General features: G+C 55.4%; 1 protein-coding gene across 9 annotated transcripts in view; it reads right to left on the bottom strand.

The window, feature by feature from the left end:
- Nucleotides 1–15,921, bottom strand: part of GRAMD1B (GRAM domain containing 1B) — a 245,349-nt gene that overhangs the window by 129,823 nt on the left and 99,605 nt on the right. For 8 of the 9 annotated variants that reach the window (XM_059676850.1, XM_059676844.1, XM_059676845.1 and 5 more), the window contains exon 2: nucleotides 8,638–8,715. In XM_059676850.1, coding sequence (XP_059532833.1) covers nucleotides 8,638–8,715 — 78 coding nt within the window. Of the gene's footprint in view, nucleotides 1–1,466; nucleotides 1,571–8,637; nucleotides 8,716–15,921 lie in introns of those variants that run through there. The other variant, XM_059676857.1, reaches the window with a different exon arrangement.

The following is a 15,921-nucleotide window of genomic DNA, read 5'->3' as shown; positions in this document are numbered from 1 at the left end:
AGCCTCATCTGAGCCCCATACAAGCCCTCGCAGGACCACGCCCTGAGCACTGGGCCCTCAGGACAGTGAGGTTCTGATCTGCATCAAATCATCTCAGGAACAAAGCCTCAGGTCGCTGGCCCTGGAGACAGAGTTCTGATGGAGCCAGAGATGACATTTAGGCCTCAGCTGTGTTTCAGCTCCAGGCCCAGAAAAGCGGAAAAACCAGATGAGGCGATGCCATGGCTGACATCAGGGCCAGATGCGATGACCAATGACCCCTCCCCTAGCACTGACCAATCAGTGGAAACCACGACCTGAGAGGACACACCTGGGAAGCTGATGCATATCCTACTGAGACCCTCCCCTGGGACCGCCCCCTAAAGGCCCTGACTCCAGAAAACAGATAAAACGCCCCAGGGCTCCCCCTGGAGCATGTCCGTGTCTGTTGCCGCGCCTGCGGCCCCCCCCCCCCGCCCCCCCCAGCCTGTATCTCTGCTCTCTTTCTCCGCAGCTCCAGGGGCCTGGTGAGACTTGCAACCAGGAGAGCAGCAGCAGCTCTTCCCAGGCTCACCCCTGCCTGCCTCCAAGGCCCCCTTTCCTCCGACGCTCCAGCGAGCTAAGAGCAGCCCCACCTTGGCTCGCGTCTGTCACTGGGACTGGGACTTCCCAGTGAGCCCATGCAGCCCAGCGTGGCTCACTGCTTTCCTGCCATTTCTAGGGCCAAGCAGCCCTGCCCGCCCGGGCTCTCCCTGCGGCTTCTTCTACCCTCAGCCCTCCCTTTGCTTCTCTGTCCCGGCTCTGACACACACGCTCTCAGAACCACCTGGACTCGTGCCGTGAAATCTTTCCTGCACGAAGCCGAGAGCACACACAGGGCCTGCCGACCGAGGCTGGCCCGCTCTGGGCCCTCTCCCTTGCCAGGGGCACCGCCGCCTCCCCTCCTAAAGGCTCGCCCTGGCTTCTGGATGGTCTTAAAGACTCGGAGTCCTTGTCACGCCAACAGGCTCCTGCCGTCTTATCTCATCGCATCTCACGGCTTCCTTCTCCCCTCAGACTCACCCTCGGGTCTCAGCTCAGCCATCACCACCGCACGCCCCCGCGTCTGTCCTGTTCCATTTCTCACGGAACATGTTCCCTTTCTTCAGTGCGTGTATCCAAGTCCGTGTTTTCTCTGTCATATACTTTGCTGTCACCTCAACCAACTGCAAGCTCCGTGAGTGCAGCGTGTATAACCAATGGTTTGTTGAGTGAACACACAAACGACCTCCTCTATGGAGTTCTCATCCTTGACCCACACATTCCTACTCCCACAGTGCTGTGTGACTTCTCCCCGTCACCTCCGCCTCCTCCCCAACGAATCTCTCGGCCTCTCCTTCCCAGTCTCCTCTTCCTCCGCATAAACGTCTACACCTGCTCCCCAGCCACCAGCGAACTGGGTGCCACGGCAGAAGGTCCTTTTTCGTCCTCATCTTACCTATCCCTACCTTCTTTCTGCCTCTTCTTTCTGAACATCTCCTTGCTATTTCGGTCTCGTAGCTTCCTGGGCTTCAGGCTAGTGTGAATTCCTCCTTCCCCCTTCCTCCGCCTCCACTTGAACTTTGCTGACCCGAAGGCTGTCGCCTTAGCTGCAGCCTCATGTCCAAATAAGTCGTTCAGTCCTGTCTCCTGAGCTTCAAAGGCCCAGCCGACGGCTTAGTGCAGGGAACCAAAGTCCAGCCACACAGAGGTGCCTTCTGAGACGTTTATTGTCTGCCAGTGAAAATAAAACACCCACGAAGAACCGTTGGCCCTCCCCGCCCTTTTCTACCCGAGATCAAAATAAAAAAGGAAATCTCAGGGTGTTCCTTCCGCGGAACCTGCTGTGGGTGTGCTCAGTAGGAGGGCTTCCTGCAAGGCCTGTGAGCCGGGTGCCCCTGGGCCCCGGTGGCGGAGCTGCCTCGCCAGGCTTTCCCTGCCTGTGGTGCTGCTCCTCCTCAGCTTCCCCTCAGCCACCCCTTCTCCTTCTGCAGTCTAACACCCGGTCCCCCTTTTCTCCTTTGTCCAAAATGTCATATATACCCCGCGTGGCCTCGCTGTCTTTGGAATTTCCATGCACATGTGGGTCCCCCATGCTCATATATTAAAATTTGATTTTTCCGTCTTAATCTGTCTCTGTTAATTTGTTAGCCCGGCCAGAAGCGAAAAGATGGGAGAAAATGCATTAATTTTGTTTTAGCCCCCACACTAGTGTTATCTCCCTACTTACGTGCTCTATGAGTAGCCTTTACATGTCTAAGTCAAACTCACCACCACTCCTGTCCTTCAAATTCCTCCCCCTTTATCCAATATTTTAATGAAGAATAATAATAAGGAGAAGCAGCAGCAGCAGAACATGTATGATACTAGCCATATGCCAGCTGCTAGCGCTCTTCTAGTCATCTTACACACACTCAGTTCTCAACACCTCTATGAGGCATGAGCTATATTTGTACCCATTTTATAGATGAGGAGAGTGAGGCACAAAGGTGAAGTGATTTGCCCAAGATCACAGAGCACGCAGTGGGAGCACAGTCACAACCCAGACAGGCACTGAAGGTCGAGGCCCTGCTGCCTTTTACTTGCTGCCCAAATTAGAAACCTTAGGTTTACACTAAACGCCTTCCTCAGCCCAGATGCACGTCTTGTTCACCCTATTTAATAATCCTCTTCAACTGGTCCCCGCCTTTTCTGTCCTTACTACCATGACTCGGGAATTTGCCCATCTGGTCCCAACTTAAATGTCACCCCATCCAGCCAGCCCCTCCCAGCCAGCTTACGGCGGTCTCAAACGCCCACTCCGTGGCGTCACCCTTTCCTTTCTCTGTAGCACTTACTGTCACTTGACGCTTTCTTACTGATGTGCTTATGATCTCTCTCCTCTCACTGGAAAGAAGCACGTGAAAGGAGAGGCAGTGGTTATATGGGTCACAGCGGTACCCCCAAGGCCTGCAAGGCGCGCGCTCAAGGAAGACCTGTTGCATGTGGGGGCGCGGGGTGACAATGGCCAGTTTCCTTCCTCACCTCTCTGCTCTGGTGTTTGCCCTGAAATTCGCCTTCCACACGTGGACCAAAGCGATTCTCCTCACAGGAGTCTCCCGGGCACCCCCTTCCTCAGAATGCCTCACAGGCTCCCTGGTGCGTCAGGAAGCCGCTGTCATGGCGGATGGGGCACCTGCTCTGGCCATTCGCCAGCCACCCCTCCTGGGACGCGAGGGGCAGCAATTCCCAAGGGCTGGTTCCTGAGCCCCGGCTCTCCCAGTGGCCATGCTCCGCAGCTGCTTCCCTCGCCTGGCGATGCTGCTCTGGGGAAGGCTCTCCGCTGGGCGCCCCCCTCTGCCCCCCGCCCCCGTCTCCCTCCCCGCAGGCCTCTTGGACACCCCCTCTCCTCCTCCCCGCCCCAGGCAGAGCGCCTGAACTTATCTTGGGCAAATTTCTTTTTATTATTGTAATTAAATTTTTTATTAATTTTTTCATTAACAACGTAATATACACCATTCTAACAAATGAGCAAAGAGTATATAAGAAACAATGTAATGAAACTACAGTTTTCTCCTGATATGGTTAAATATATCAACCACCTTATTATTTCTCTGCCTTACATCTAGGAAGATACTTCCTATCCTAAAGGTTTACTAAAAACTCTGCTAGGCCTGGCCGGTTTGGCTCAGTGGATAGAGCGTTGGCCTGTGGACTGAAGGGTCCCAGGTTTGATTCCGGTCAAGGGCACAGGCCCGGGTTGTGAGCTCGATCCCCAGTAGGGAGCGTGCAGGAGGCAGCCGATCAATGATTCTCTCTCATCATTGATGTTTCTCTCTCTCTCTCTCTCTCTCTCTCTCTCTCTCTCTCTCTCTCCCTTCCTCTCTGAAATCAATAAAAATATATTTAAAAACAAAACAAAACAAAACTCTGCTAAATATTCAAGAATCAGGGAACTCCCCGTACTATGCAAAGTCCCTGAGCACACACACAAGTTGGGCAACTTTCTTAGCTCTGCTGAGCCTGTTTCCTAGATTATAATCTGAAGATAACAATAGCATCTATTTGATAGGGCTGTTGAGAGGATTATATTTAAAAGGGACCAGAAATAATTCTATTCCAGATGCTGAAAGCAAAGCAAGAAGAATTGTTATTTTTAAGTACTGATAAGCCCCAGGACATTTAACATTAAAAATTACCTTAAATATATTCTTTTAAAGAAAATACAAAGGCTGACGCATACCAAAAAAAAAGTCTATGCAAGCCCTGGCCAGGTGGCTCAGTTGGTTAGAGCATCATCCCTTACACCAAAAGGTTGCGGGTTTGCTGCCTGGTCAGGGCATATACCCTGGTGGTGGGTTCGATCCATGACAGGGTGCATAAGAGAGCAATCGATCAATGTTTCTCTTTCACATAGATGTTTCTCTCTCTCTAAAAAAAAAAAAAAAAAAGGAGAGGGAAAAAAAGTGTATTCAAGATCCATGCACAGGGTTCGGTACATTAGACACAAACCCCTTAGTTTTATTGATGCCGCTTGTCAACCATTACATTGCATTCCACTTGCTTACTTACAGGCAGGCGTGCCTCACCACAGGCTCCGAGGAGAACCCCAAGCCTGACCCCTCTCTGCTGAGTTTCTGGGTCCGACCTGTGCAGGCGCTCAGTATTCTCTACATTCTTCTGTCTCTGCTTCCTCAAGGACAGAGAGTGGAGATCGGCTGAGAACTGAGAGCAAATCTCATGAGGGCCCAACCCCCGAGGGCCAGCGGCCACCAGGCACTGAGCACCCGGCTCCGCACGCGCTCTCTCACTTACTCTTTACCCTGGGCCTTCCACAGACGAGGAACCAATGGGTGAGGACGGCTGAGTTGCCTTTAAAAATGCACAGTAAGAAAGGAAGAAGGTAGTCAAAACCCAGCTGGTCTGACTTAAGGCTTCCTTTCCCTCTTCCCAGCCCACCACAGAGCCCCCCGAGCAGCGAGCCGCTGCCTCCTGCCGCCTGGCCGCCAGCAGGCTCCCAGGATGTGCATGCACACCTGCAGGAGGGAACTGTGATCATGCATGAGGTCCTGCTTGCACTCGGCACCCCCTGCCCACCCAGGACTCAACTGTCCTGCATCTAAGGGCTTCCTGGTTTGCGGCTCCTTGCTCTGTTGAAACACACATCTATATATATAAAAGGCTAATATGCAAAGTGTCTCCTCGGGCGTTCGACCAAGAGGAGTTCGATCGCTCGCTATGACATGCGCTGACCACCAGGGGGCAGCGCGGAACAAAGGAAGGCCCAGATCAGCCCTGATTGCTGGCCAGGCCTAGGGACCTTTCCATGAACAAATTTCGTGCATCAGGCCTCTAGTTGTTGCATAACCGTCGGGGAAAGCAGCTCCCTTCCTGCAGTCCCAGCTTTGTCTGCAAGTTCCTGCCAGTGGGCGAAATAAAAACCTGGCACCTTGAGAAACCCTAATAATTGGCTCAGCTTGGGCTGACTCTGGGAACCGATGTCTTTCACATGTACCCCAGCTCTACCTAGAAGGATAAGAAGGATCAGTGTCCCATGTCCCATTACACACGTACACATTGCTTACGAAGTTAGATCCATTTTGCTTTCTACTGGAAACCCGGGGGTTATTCCTTTCGCTGAGACAAATCCCACAATCCCGGAAATTGATTATTTTCCTAAAATCAGCTCTTCTCCCGGATGCACACCTGCTCGGGAAGCGCCGACCTCCCTGCACACTCCCCTCCGCCCCATCACCATTCCTCAGGCCTTTCCTTTGGGACAGAAACTGGTGTGGATGAGGAACAGTTCCCAGAAGCCTTCAGTTCGGACGCCTCGTGGAGACGGCCGCCCTCTGCTGTCATGTGGACATTCTTAGATGACTGCAGGACAGCGATTTTGTCTCTAAATATTCTATCCAACTGACCCTCGTACAGGAAGAAGGAAAATCAATGCTACAGTTCATCTCACACCGAAGGATTAAAATTTTGATTTTTAAAAGAGAAAAAAATCAATGATTTTGTTTGCCTGATCTGTGACACTTCATCTTGTAACTGACCCCACGGTTTTGAGAATCAGGAGCAGTCACTGAAGAGGGTCCCTGTCATCTACTATAGACTAGACCATTCCACTCCATGGCAACATCACCTGTTCTACTGCCGCCCGCGGGCGTGGCAAAGGGTAAATGCGCTGATACAGGAAGGCCGCGCCGGCAGGAAATGCCTGGGCCCAGCAGGGCACAGTGCCTGTCAAGTGAGGCTCAGAGCAAAGAGCCTGAGCCAGACACACACACACACACACGCGCACAGGCACACATGCACACACGCACACAGGCACACACGCACACGCACACAGGCACACAGGCACGCATGCACACACCCGTGGCTGAAATCTCCCCAGCTCGGGTTTCACACTCGCTCAGCCAGCACATCACAGACCAGCATCTGAGCCGCCCCCAGCACGCGGCTAGGAATTGGGTGGGAGCGCGTTAGAGAGACGACAGGGTCGGGGGCAGCTGCGCGGAGCGATGCTGGTGGTTAAGGGTGCTCTGGGGACTTGTTCTCTCTGCGACAGCCCACAGGCTGAGCGGAGGAAAAGGCTTCCTGGGAAAGGCCAGGGTGCCCCAGCAGCCAGAGCTGGAGGGAGGCCGCACAGGGACAGCCCTGGGGAGCAGCCCTCTGCTCTCAGCCCTCCGTTCCCCACGCTGCAGGTGAGCAAACCGCCTCCTCTGCTCAGCAGACAGCGTCCAGGGAGGGGGAGGGACAGGGGCGACGCCTGGAGGGTTTTCTTGGCAGAGGCCTTGGACGGAAGACCTCTGTAAGAGAGGAGTGGGCAGAGAAGGAGCTAGTCCAGATGTCTCCACCATGCCCCCAAGTGGAGGACAAGGGGACAGCAGGCGGCTCCCTAATTAGCCAGCGCCAGTGCTCCCAGCGCAGTGCCCTGGAGAGTGCGCCACCCAGCACTCTCCCAGGAGGCACAACCGCCATGGTGGGAGGGGTCCCTTCAGGAGCGGTGGCACACAGACAGGAGGGGGTGGTGCAGGGCTCCAGGTCTCTTGGGATTCTGACAGCAGGGTTGCTGCAATGCAGAGAGCTTTGAAAAGAAGCGCAGCACAGGCCGCGCTCCAGCCCGAGGGAACCGCCTGGACTGTAGCTAAGTGTCTTAACAAGAGTGCAGTCCTGGCTCCTTGGGGGCCCCATGCTGCCAAACGCCTGTCTAAACTGATGAGCTCAACTGTTCACCTTGGTCAGTAATGAACATAAAACAACTGAGAACTAGGGCAGAACTCACAACAGTTATAAACCAAAGAGATCGGGTGACAGGCCCCACCTCAGGCTCAGGATGATCCTTGTGAAGACAGCCCGTCACTCCGACTCTTGTGGCGGGGACAGCCGTTCCCTAGCTGTCCACCGGGTGCGGCCTCCCTCACCGCGCAGAGTTCTCCGTATCCTGAGCGCAAACCCCTCTCGCTGCCACTTCTCCCGCTGGCTCGATTTCTTAGGCTTCCAGATACCGAGTAAGTCACCCCGGACTGTCCTGTTTCCTGGTAAACCCCTTTCCTCTAGCCGATCCCATAATGGCATCGTTCTCACCTCATCACTTTTTTCTGGGCTCCAATTTATCCATTTCCACTTCCGAGTGGATCCACCAGACTCGGTCAAACTGGCACAGACACAGGGGGGCGTTTCTTTTTAACCCTTGCCTCTGGGCCTCCCTCAGTAAACCAGGCTTTCAATCATCGTCTGGTATTGGGGTCCTATTTGGCTGGTAAATAAAACACCACAAATTATTTTTCACATGAAATCCTATCACAACTGCTGGCTACTGTGTTGGCTCCCCATAATAATCTGCCGCTTAATAAATGAATATAAATGAGCAGTATTTAACAACACATCTGCTTTAAACAAGTCAGTCCCCCTGTTTCTGCCCATAGTTCTATCTGAAATAACACAAAATCTTGCTTCTACCGGCTTTGGTGTTTCCATTCCCTCATAGCTGCGTGTCTGCTGTGAGTTCGACCAATGAAGTACAAGTACTTCTACTTTTCATCCCGTTTGTTGGTAAGGATGGTAAACAGAGCCGGACCCACGCAGAGCCCTGTGTGCCAGCCGAGACCTCCTCACCTTTCTTGCGCACAGTTTACCTTGAGAGCCAGAGCCCTGTCTCTGATTCACAGGCCCCACCTGTGGCGACGCTGGCTGGTCCTCACAGCCCAGGGTTTACCGAGTCTCAGCTCACCTCCTCAGCCCAATTCTCACTGCGCCCTGTACACCGACCTCATGCTCCATTCACCTCTGACTCCGACAATCCACAAGATACCCTTCCAGCCGGAGCACCGTGCCCAGCCTCTAAGGTGCGCCTCACGTCTTCCCACCCGACGTCTCCCCAACGTATCTGGCTGCCACATGCTGACTTCTCCCCACGAGCCCAGAGGCCGCCAGGCTCACCCTTCAAGGTGCCCGCTCACTTCCTGGGGCGTCTTCTTTGAGTACAGAGGTCTGGCATTTCCCACTACTCAGTTTCCCCAGTTCTCGCTCATGGCGGAAGCATCTTAAAAAACTTACTCCGTTTCACCCCATCCCTCTCATCTCTTCCTCCATCCTCCCCCTCTCCGTGCCCTTCCCTCCCTTCCCATGCCCTTCCCTCCCTCCCGGCACCCTTACCTCTCTTCCTGCATCTGGGGACTCAGGAACCGGCTGGCATCATCCTCGTGGCTGCTCTGCTGGCTGCTCTGCTGGCTGCTAAGGAGACACAGGATGCGAACCGTTAGGGCCCAGCTTCTCTCTCACCCTGGGGGAGGCCATTAGCCTGCAGCTGGACAGAGAAACGGGGTCACCACATTTTAGAAATACCAGTTCCCAGTGTACGTTTGCACAGAGCGCACAGACGTCAGTGGGCATGAGAAATGACGAATCTGGTGGAAACACACCTACAGCTGGCGAGGCAGGGCCTGGCCTTGCTCTCCCCTGGCTGTGCCCTGGGGGCCGTGCCTCCAGCATCCTCTGCACCGGGCCTCAGTGTCTCGGACAGGGCAGCACGCTTCCTCTTCCACCCACAGACTCAGGACCTGGTGCACACGGTGGGGAGGTGGTAGGAAGGAGAGGTAACAGGAAGGGGGGGGGGGTGTCCAGGAGGGCAAAGCGTGCCGGGAGCCGGTCCATCCTTGCTGTTTCAAGGGACCTGGCATATATGGCATACTTTTCTTAATATGTTTGCTCACCTTCTTGGTGCTGTGTTTTAACCAAAGTCACCTCTCTGAGAAAGGTTGAATCCCCAGGTAGGGATTTTCCCCTGAAGTTAGGGAGGGAATAAAACCCCTCAACTAAGTGCCAGGCGGGTAATTAATCCCTTTAACTACGAACAATCATGCTTAAACTACATAATCTTTTCTCCCTGGAATGGAGATAAGAAACGCCCTAACCTTTGTAATAGAGATTGATAGGATTGAATCAACTGGTATAAATACAGTTGTAACAAGACAGAAAGACTCAGAACTCATGAGACAGAATTCAGAAGACAGCGCCTAGAGACGGGGGAGCTTCGCTGGAGAGAGCATGGCAAAAGATCCTGGACAGAAACTGGCCTCAGAGCCTAGAGACAGAGCCTAGCGGGAGAACATGGCAAGGGATCCTGGACTGAACCTGACTACAGAGATTGGCAGGAGAACCTGACTGGAACCTGGACACTGAACCTGACTGGAGAGCCTGGACAGAACCTGGCTGGAGAACCTAGCGAGGGAACATGGCTACAGAACCTCGCTGGAGATCCGAAGCAGAGCCTCTCTGGAGATCAAGACCAGAACTTGGCTGGAGATCCTGGCTAGGCTGCTGATCAACTGAACGCTGTCTCCGTGTCATTCCTTCTTCGCCGACTCCGTCCACACCTTTGGGAACCCCTGGAACAGGATTCCCCTAGGTAAGCCCCCCTCCCCCATTGAGAACCCCCACACTCGGGACGGATCAGACTCCACCGTAGGAAGAGGGTGGATAGTCTTCGCCGAATCCGTCCACACCTTTGGGAACCCCTGGAACAGGATTCCCATAGGTAAGCCCCCCCCCCCATTGAAAACCCCACACTCGGGACGGATAGGACTCCACCAGGGTGCTACAGACCCCCCTATAGAGCATAAATAGGGTAAGAAGGTGGATAGTACAGAACTTAGATTGAGAAGATGTGCCATACTGAGTCCAAAGAAAGAAGACTCTGTATTGATCTTTAGATTAAGAAGATGTGCCATACTGAGTCTAAAGAAAAAAGACTCCGTATTGATCTTTTAACATATATGCTTGTTAGCAGAGGAATTAAGGTTACTCCCAGTCAGAAAGAACATTTTATACAAGAAATACGTCCATGCTTTTCTGAGGAAGGAAAGGTGCCGGAAAGGTAAATGTAGAGGCATGGGAGAAGGTAGGCCCAAGGAGCCTTATCCTTAACCCCACTGCAGCCTTTCCACCCCGGGAAAGTGCAGGATTGGCAAGCTCTCCCTGGGGTGATAGATCAGGACTCAGGTAATAGCAGAAAGCGCCAATCCTACTCTTAAAATGGATACAAGAGAGCGTTTCAGGTTTTTCTTTTTAATGCTTGCTTTTAAAAAATAAAAAAGGGGGAATTTGCCGGGAGCCGGTCCATCCTTGCTGTTTCAAGGGACCTGGCATATATGGCATACTTTTCTTAATATGTTTGCTCACCTTCTTGGTGCTGTGTTTTAACCAAAGTCACCTCTCTGAGAAAGGTTGAATCCCCAGGTAGGGATTTTCCCCTGAAGTTAGGGAGGGAATAAAACCCCTCAACTAAGTGCCAGGCGGGTAATTAATCCCTTTAACTACGAACAATCATGCTTAAACTACATAATCTTTTCTCCCTGGAATGGAGATAAGAAACGCCCTAACCTTTGTAATAGAGATTGATAGGATTGAATCAACTGGTATAAATACAGTTGTAACAAGACAGAAAGACTCAGAACTCATGAGACAGAATTCAGAAGACAGCGCCTAGAGACGGGGGAGCTTCGCTGGAGAGAGCATGGCAAAAGATCCTGGACAGAAACTGGCCTCAGAGCCTAGAGACAGAGCCTAGCGGGAGAACATGGCAAGGGATCCTGGACTGAACCTGACTACAGAGATTGGCAGGAGAACCTGACTGGAACCTGGACACTGAACCTGACTGGAGAGCCTGGACAGAACCTGGCTGGAGAACCTAGCGAGGGAACATGGCTACAGAACCTCGCTGGAGATCCGAAGCAGAGCCTCTCTGGAGATCAAGACCAGAACTTGGCTGGAGATCCTGGCTAGGCTGCTGATCAACTGAACGCTGTCTCCGTGTCATTCCTTCTTCGCCGACTCCGTCCACACCTTTGGGGACCCCTGGACCTGCTGGGGTTGGACCCCGGCAAAAGCGGACCTGATTCTCTCCTCCAAGGAAGGCTGGGAAGGCTGAGGGTACAAGAAGGGTGAGAGGGTGGAGTCCTTCCATCTAGCCCAGAGGCAAGACGATTATATGACTACTAGTGGCCCGGTGCACGAAATTCATGCGGGAGAGGGGGACGGTGTCCCTCAGCCCGGCCTGCACCCTCTCCAATATGGGACCCCTCAGGGGATGTCCCTGTGGGATGGGGCCTAAACAGGCAGTCAGACATCCCTCTCACAATCTGGGACTGCTGGCTCCTAACCGCTCACCTGCCTGACTGCTTGATTGCCCCTAACCACTTCTGTCTGCCAGTCTGATCACCCCCTAACCACTCTCCTGTCAGCCTGATTGACGCCTAACCGCTCCCCTGCTGGCCTGATCACCCCCAACTGCCCTCCCCTGCCGTGACCTGCCTCCTCTGCCAGGACCCGCCTCCTCCATGTGGGGCGGCAGAGACGCCGGGACCGGCCTCCTCCGTACCGCGTGGAGCCGTGGGATTCCCCAGGCCTCACCCGTGTGGAGAAGCCGCCGAGCCCCGCCTCCACTGTGCGTGCGGCCATCTTGTGATGACATCACACGTGCAGGCCACCTAGGCTTCTATTAGTATAGGTGGTCAGAGTTGTTCAAGATGCTTCCACAGAAGTTGTGTGGAATCCACTGTCCTCCATCTTACTCAAGGTAAAGGACTAACGGACACCTGTTCAGACACCTCATGACACCAGGTAAACATGCAGCTGATAAATAATCTTTATTGCTTGCTACTTGTTAACTCCCCCAGGCATCTGGTCAGGAGGCCTCAAGCCACAGCCCAGGCCACGCGGGGGCACCCTGTTTTGTGCAGTACTGAGTTAAGATGGTGTCTGCCTTTTTTGTGTGTTTTTATTTTTTAAACTTTCTTTTTAGTGTTTGCCTTTTTTTTTTTAATTTAAAAAATACATATTTTGATTCACTTCCGAGAGGAAGGGAGAGGGAGAGAGACAGAAACATCAATGGTGAGAGAGAGTCATTGACCGGCTGCCTCCTGCAGGCCCACACTGGGGATGGAGCCTGCAGCCCGGGCCTGTGCCCTGACTGGGAATCAAGCCATGACCTCTTGATTCATAGGTCGACGCTCAACCACGGAGCCATGATGGCCGGACAGTATTTGTCTTTTTTAATGGTTGAGGGAAAAACAGAAAAAATAACATTTCATGAAAATTATATGAAACTCAACTGCAGAATCATCAGCCCATTCACTCCTTCACATACTAGCGATGGCTGTGACGGCCGAGTAAGCAGAGCTGCCCGCGTGGGAGACCGATGGACCCGCAGAACCCGAAACATGCAGCAGCTGTCCTCCTCCAGGAAAAGCCAGGAACCCTAAAAATGAACCCCTATTCCCCAAATCACTATACCCCAGGCCCCAGTAAAACCACAGCTGCCGCCTGGTCCTGATGGAGCGTCTGCTACAGTAGAGCACACTGGGCTACTGGGCTCACTGCGCACTGGGCTCACTGCGCACTGCATGCACTGGGCTCACTGGGCACTGGGCTCACTGGGCTCTGTGGGCTCACTGTGCTCACTGTGTGCACTGGGCTCACTGCGCTCACTGGGCACTGGGCTCACTGCGCACTGGGCTCACTGCGCTCACTGGGCACTGGGCTCACTGCGCACTGCATGCACTGGGCTCACTGGGCACTGGGCTCTGTGGGCTCACTGTGCTCACTGTGCTCACTGTGTGCACTGGGCACACTGGGCTCACTGCGCACCGGGCTCACTGCACACTGTGCACTGGGCTCACTGTGCACTGGGCTCACTGTGCACTGGGCTCACTGAACACTGGGCTCACTGGGCACTGGGCTCACTGCACACTGGGCTCACTGGGCACTGGGCTCACTGAACACTGGGCTCACTGCACACTGGGCTCACTGGGCACTGGGCTCACTGAACACTGGGCTCACTGCACACTGGGCTCACTGGGCTCTGTGGGCTCACTGCATTCGCTGGGCGCACTGGGTGCACTGGGCTCACTGGGGGCACTGGGCTCACTGGGCGCACTGGGCTCACTGGGCCACTGGGCTCACTGAGCGTGCTGGCCTCACTGGCTCTGAGTCCATTCCTGAGACGATCCTGGGGATGGAGCCTGAGCGGGGCTGTGAGGGAGGCCTGCCCAGGGCCCATGCTCGCTCAGTCACAGAGCACATGGCTTTTTGTGGGCGCAGCTATAACCATGCACTTATGTTCTGTCCTCCCAGCAAGAAGTAAATGAGCTTAGCAGCAATTTACATCAAATTTCCGAACACGGACAACAGAACTGCGCCATCCACGAAGCCCGCAGTGGCTGGGCAGGAGCTGCGCACATGCCTTCTCCCACTTCCTCTCCACGAAGCACATCCTGCCGCTTGTGCCCGGGGAAGTGGCTGCTCACCGTCCTCCTTCGCCGGGCCTCACAGACTGGCACCTCCTGTGACGCAGTTACGCACGGTGCTGCGGCCCGAGGGTCTCCCGGCCGGGACTGGCCTGCCACACGCATCAAGCACCCGCTCCTGCAGCATGGGGCGTGCTGCTCCGCAGCCCAAAGGACACGGACTCACCTCAAAGCAGACACTGCCCCAGAGAGAGCCACAGGGAGGAGCAGCAGTCAGACCGCCCTGCACGCGGGAGAGGCAGGGGGAGGTGCCTGGAGCCGGCCGGCAGGGCTGCCCCCACCCACACGGCCGGATCAGCATGTGGCCTCCTCCCAGCGGTCAAACCTGACTTCACCCGACGACAACGGGCTCCTACCCTCTCTCTCTGGCCCTCGAACCTGAAGCTCAGCCAATACAGGGATCCTAGAACTCAATGGCCATGTTCCAGGGTTTCAGAAACAGAATTCTGAACTGACATGAGCACAGGGTCCCACTAGATGGCACTGCCGCCGTCCAAACCAGAACCTCAAGGAGGCCAACCACCCAGCTCTTCAGGAACCAAAGAAACCAAGACGCAGCCTCTGCCCCTGCTCCTGGCCTTCCCGCCGCTTAGAAAACAGCTCAGGTGGCAGAGACGAGGCAACAGTGCATCCCCTTCAGCGGCCACGGGGTCAGAGTAACGCAAACCATCACCTGCGTGCCTTCCACTAGCGTTTCCCTGGCGCCCACTGCGTGCACACAGCAAGGGCAGCGTCCACAGAGGCGAGCCTGGGCCTGGAGCACGCGGCCTCCCGGTTACACGACCCGGAGCGAATTATTTGGCGTCGTTTCCTCACCTGCACAAGGGAGTCAGCTCATGCCGGTTCCTACCTGGAAGCTGCTGTGAGGATAAAGCCTGACCGCGTGCTGAAGATGAACAGCGGGCACGCACCACCCGCACAGGAACGCGGGCCCTGCAGGCGCTGCCCTGCGGGTCCTGGGGAGGAAGACTCCGATCTGAGGAGGACCCTGCTCTCCAGGCGTTAGGATCGGAGCGGCAGAGCAGTGTCAGGGAGACGATGGCTCTTAGAGGTCAATGCTGGCGGCTACAGAGCCACAGGACCAGAAAGAGCGCTCCCCTCTGGGCGGGTGACTGTCTCGGCAAGGAGTGTGCACGGACCCTGAACAGGGCAAGCAGAGCGAGGAGAGGAGGCAGGCCGTTCCCAGCAGCTGCCTGTCCCGGGCCTGGGCTGAGACGGGCGTGAGGAGCTCAGGAGGGGCCGGGCCTCTCTCCTCCCAGGTTGGAACCCAGCTGCGAACAGGGAGTGGCTGCCACCCACGCTCTACGCAGCCCCACGTGATCTCGTCGCTCAGCAAAATTTCAGAGGCTCAGACCCTGCTCGCCCTCTCACATAAGCGCCTACACGTGGGCAGTCCTGTCAGAACGCGGAACCGACGTCGGTTTCCCTAGAGCCTGAGTTACAGCGACAGTTACAGTGACACCCGGACACAGGCAGCTCCTCGCGCCCTAAGCAAACCTGCATGTCCGCCGGGTCATGACAAGGCACCCACCGGCCTGCAGGGGAGGACGCGGTGCCGGCGCCAGGGCCACATCCCAGCCGGCCTCGGGAGATGGTCGGTCTGGCTGGAGGGCTTATGAGGCCGAGAAGCGCGCGGAGGCGGTGCCGCGGGCACTGGGTGGGAGTGTCTGCTGGGAACCCCGAAACACACTCAGAACCAGGACCTGGGAGGACTCGGCCCGGGCGCCAGGCGGCCGGACGCTGCATGCTCCCTGTTGCGAGCACGCGGCGCCCCCCGGACGGCCAGAGGGGACGGCGGCGACCCAAGCCCGTCCGCTTCAGGCTTCAGATCCTGGAGCCATAAATTCGGGAACACGGCGCTGTGTTCCACGGGCGGGCGGGGAAGCGCCTCCTTAAATTCCGGAACGTTCCTGAGGGAGAGGAGCTGAAGGGAAGGAGCCGGGATGCTGGTCTTGGTCTTCACCAGCAGCCAGGGCTGGGCGCGTGGTCCAGGTCACGGTAACGGCCACGCTGGGGGGGAAGGGCAGAACCCGCTGCCCTGAGCCCAGGCTCACCTCCAAGGGCAGAGCCCCAGGCGCCAGGACGCTGGGCGGTCAGGCTGCGTAACCCCGGTCCTCGGGCCTCCCCTCCTCCC

This window comes from Myotis daubentonii, chromosome 19 (assembly GCF_963259705.1).
Source record: "Myotis daubentonii chromosome 19, mMyoDau2.1, whole genome shotgun sequence".
NCBI lineage: Eukaryota > Metazoa > Chordata > Mammalia > Chiroptera > Vespertilionidae > Myotis > Myotis daubentonii.
The sequence above is the reverse complement of the archived record's forward strand: the minus strand, read 5'-3'. Positions and strand labels throughout refer to the sequence as shown.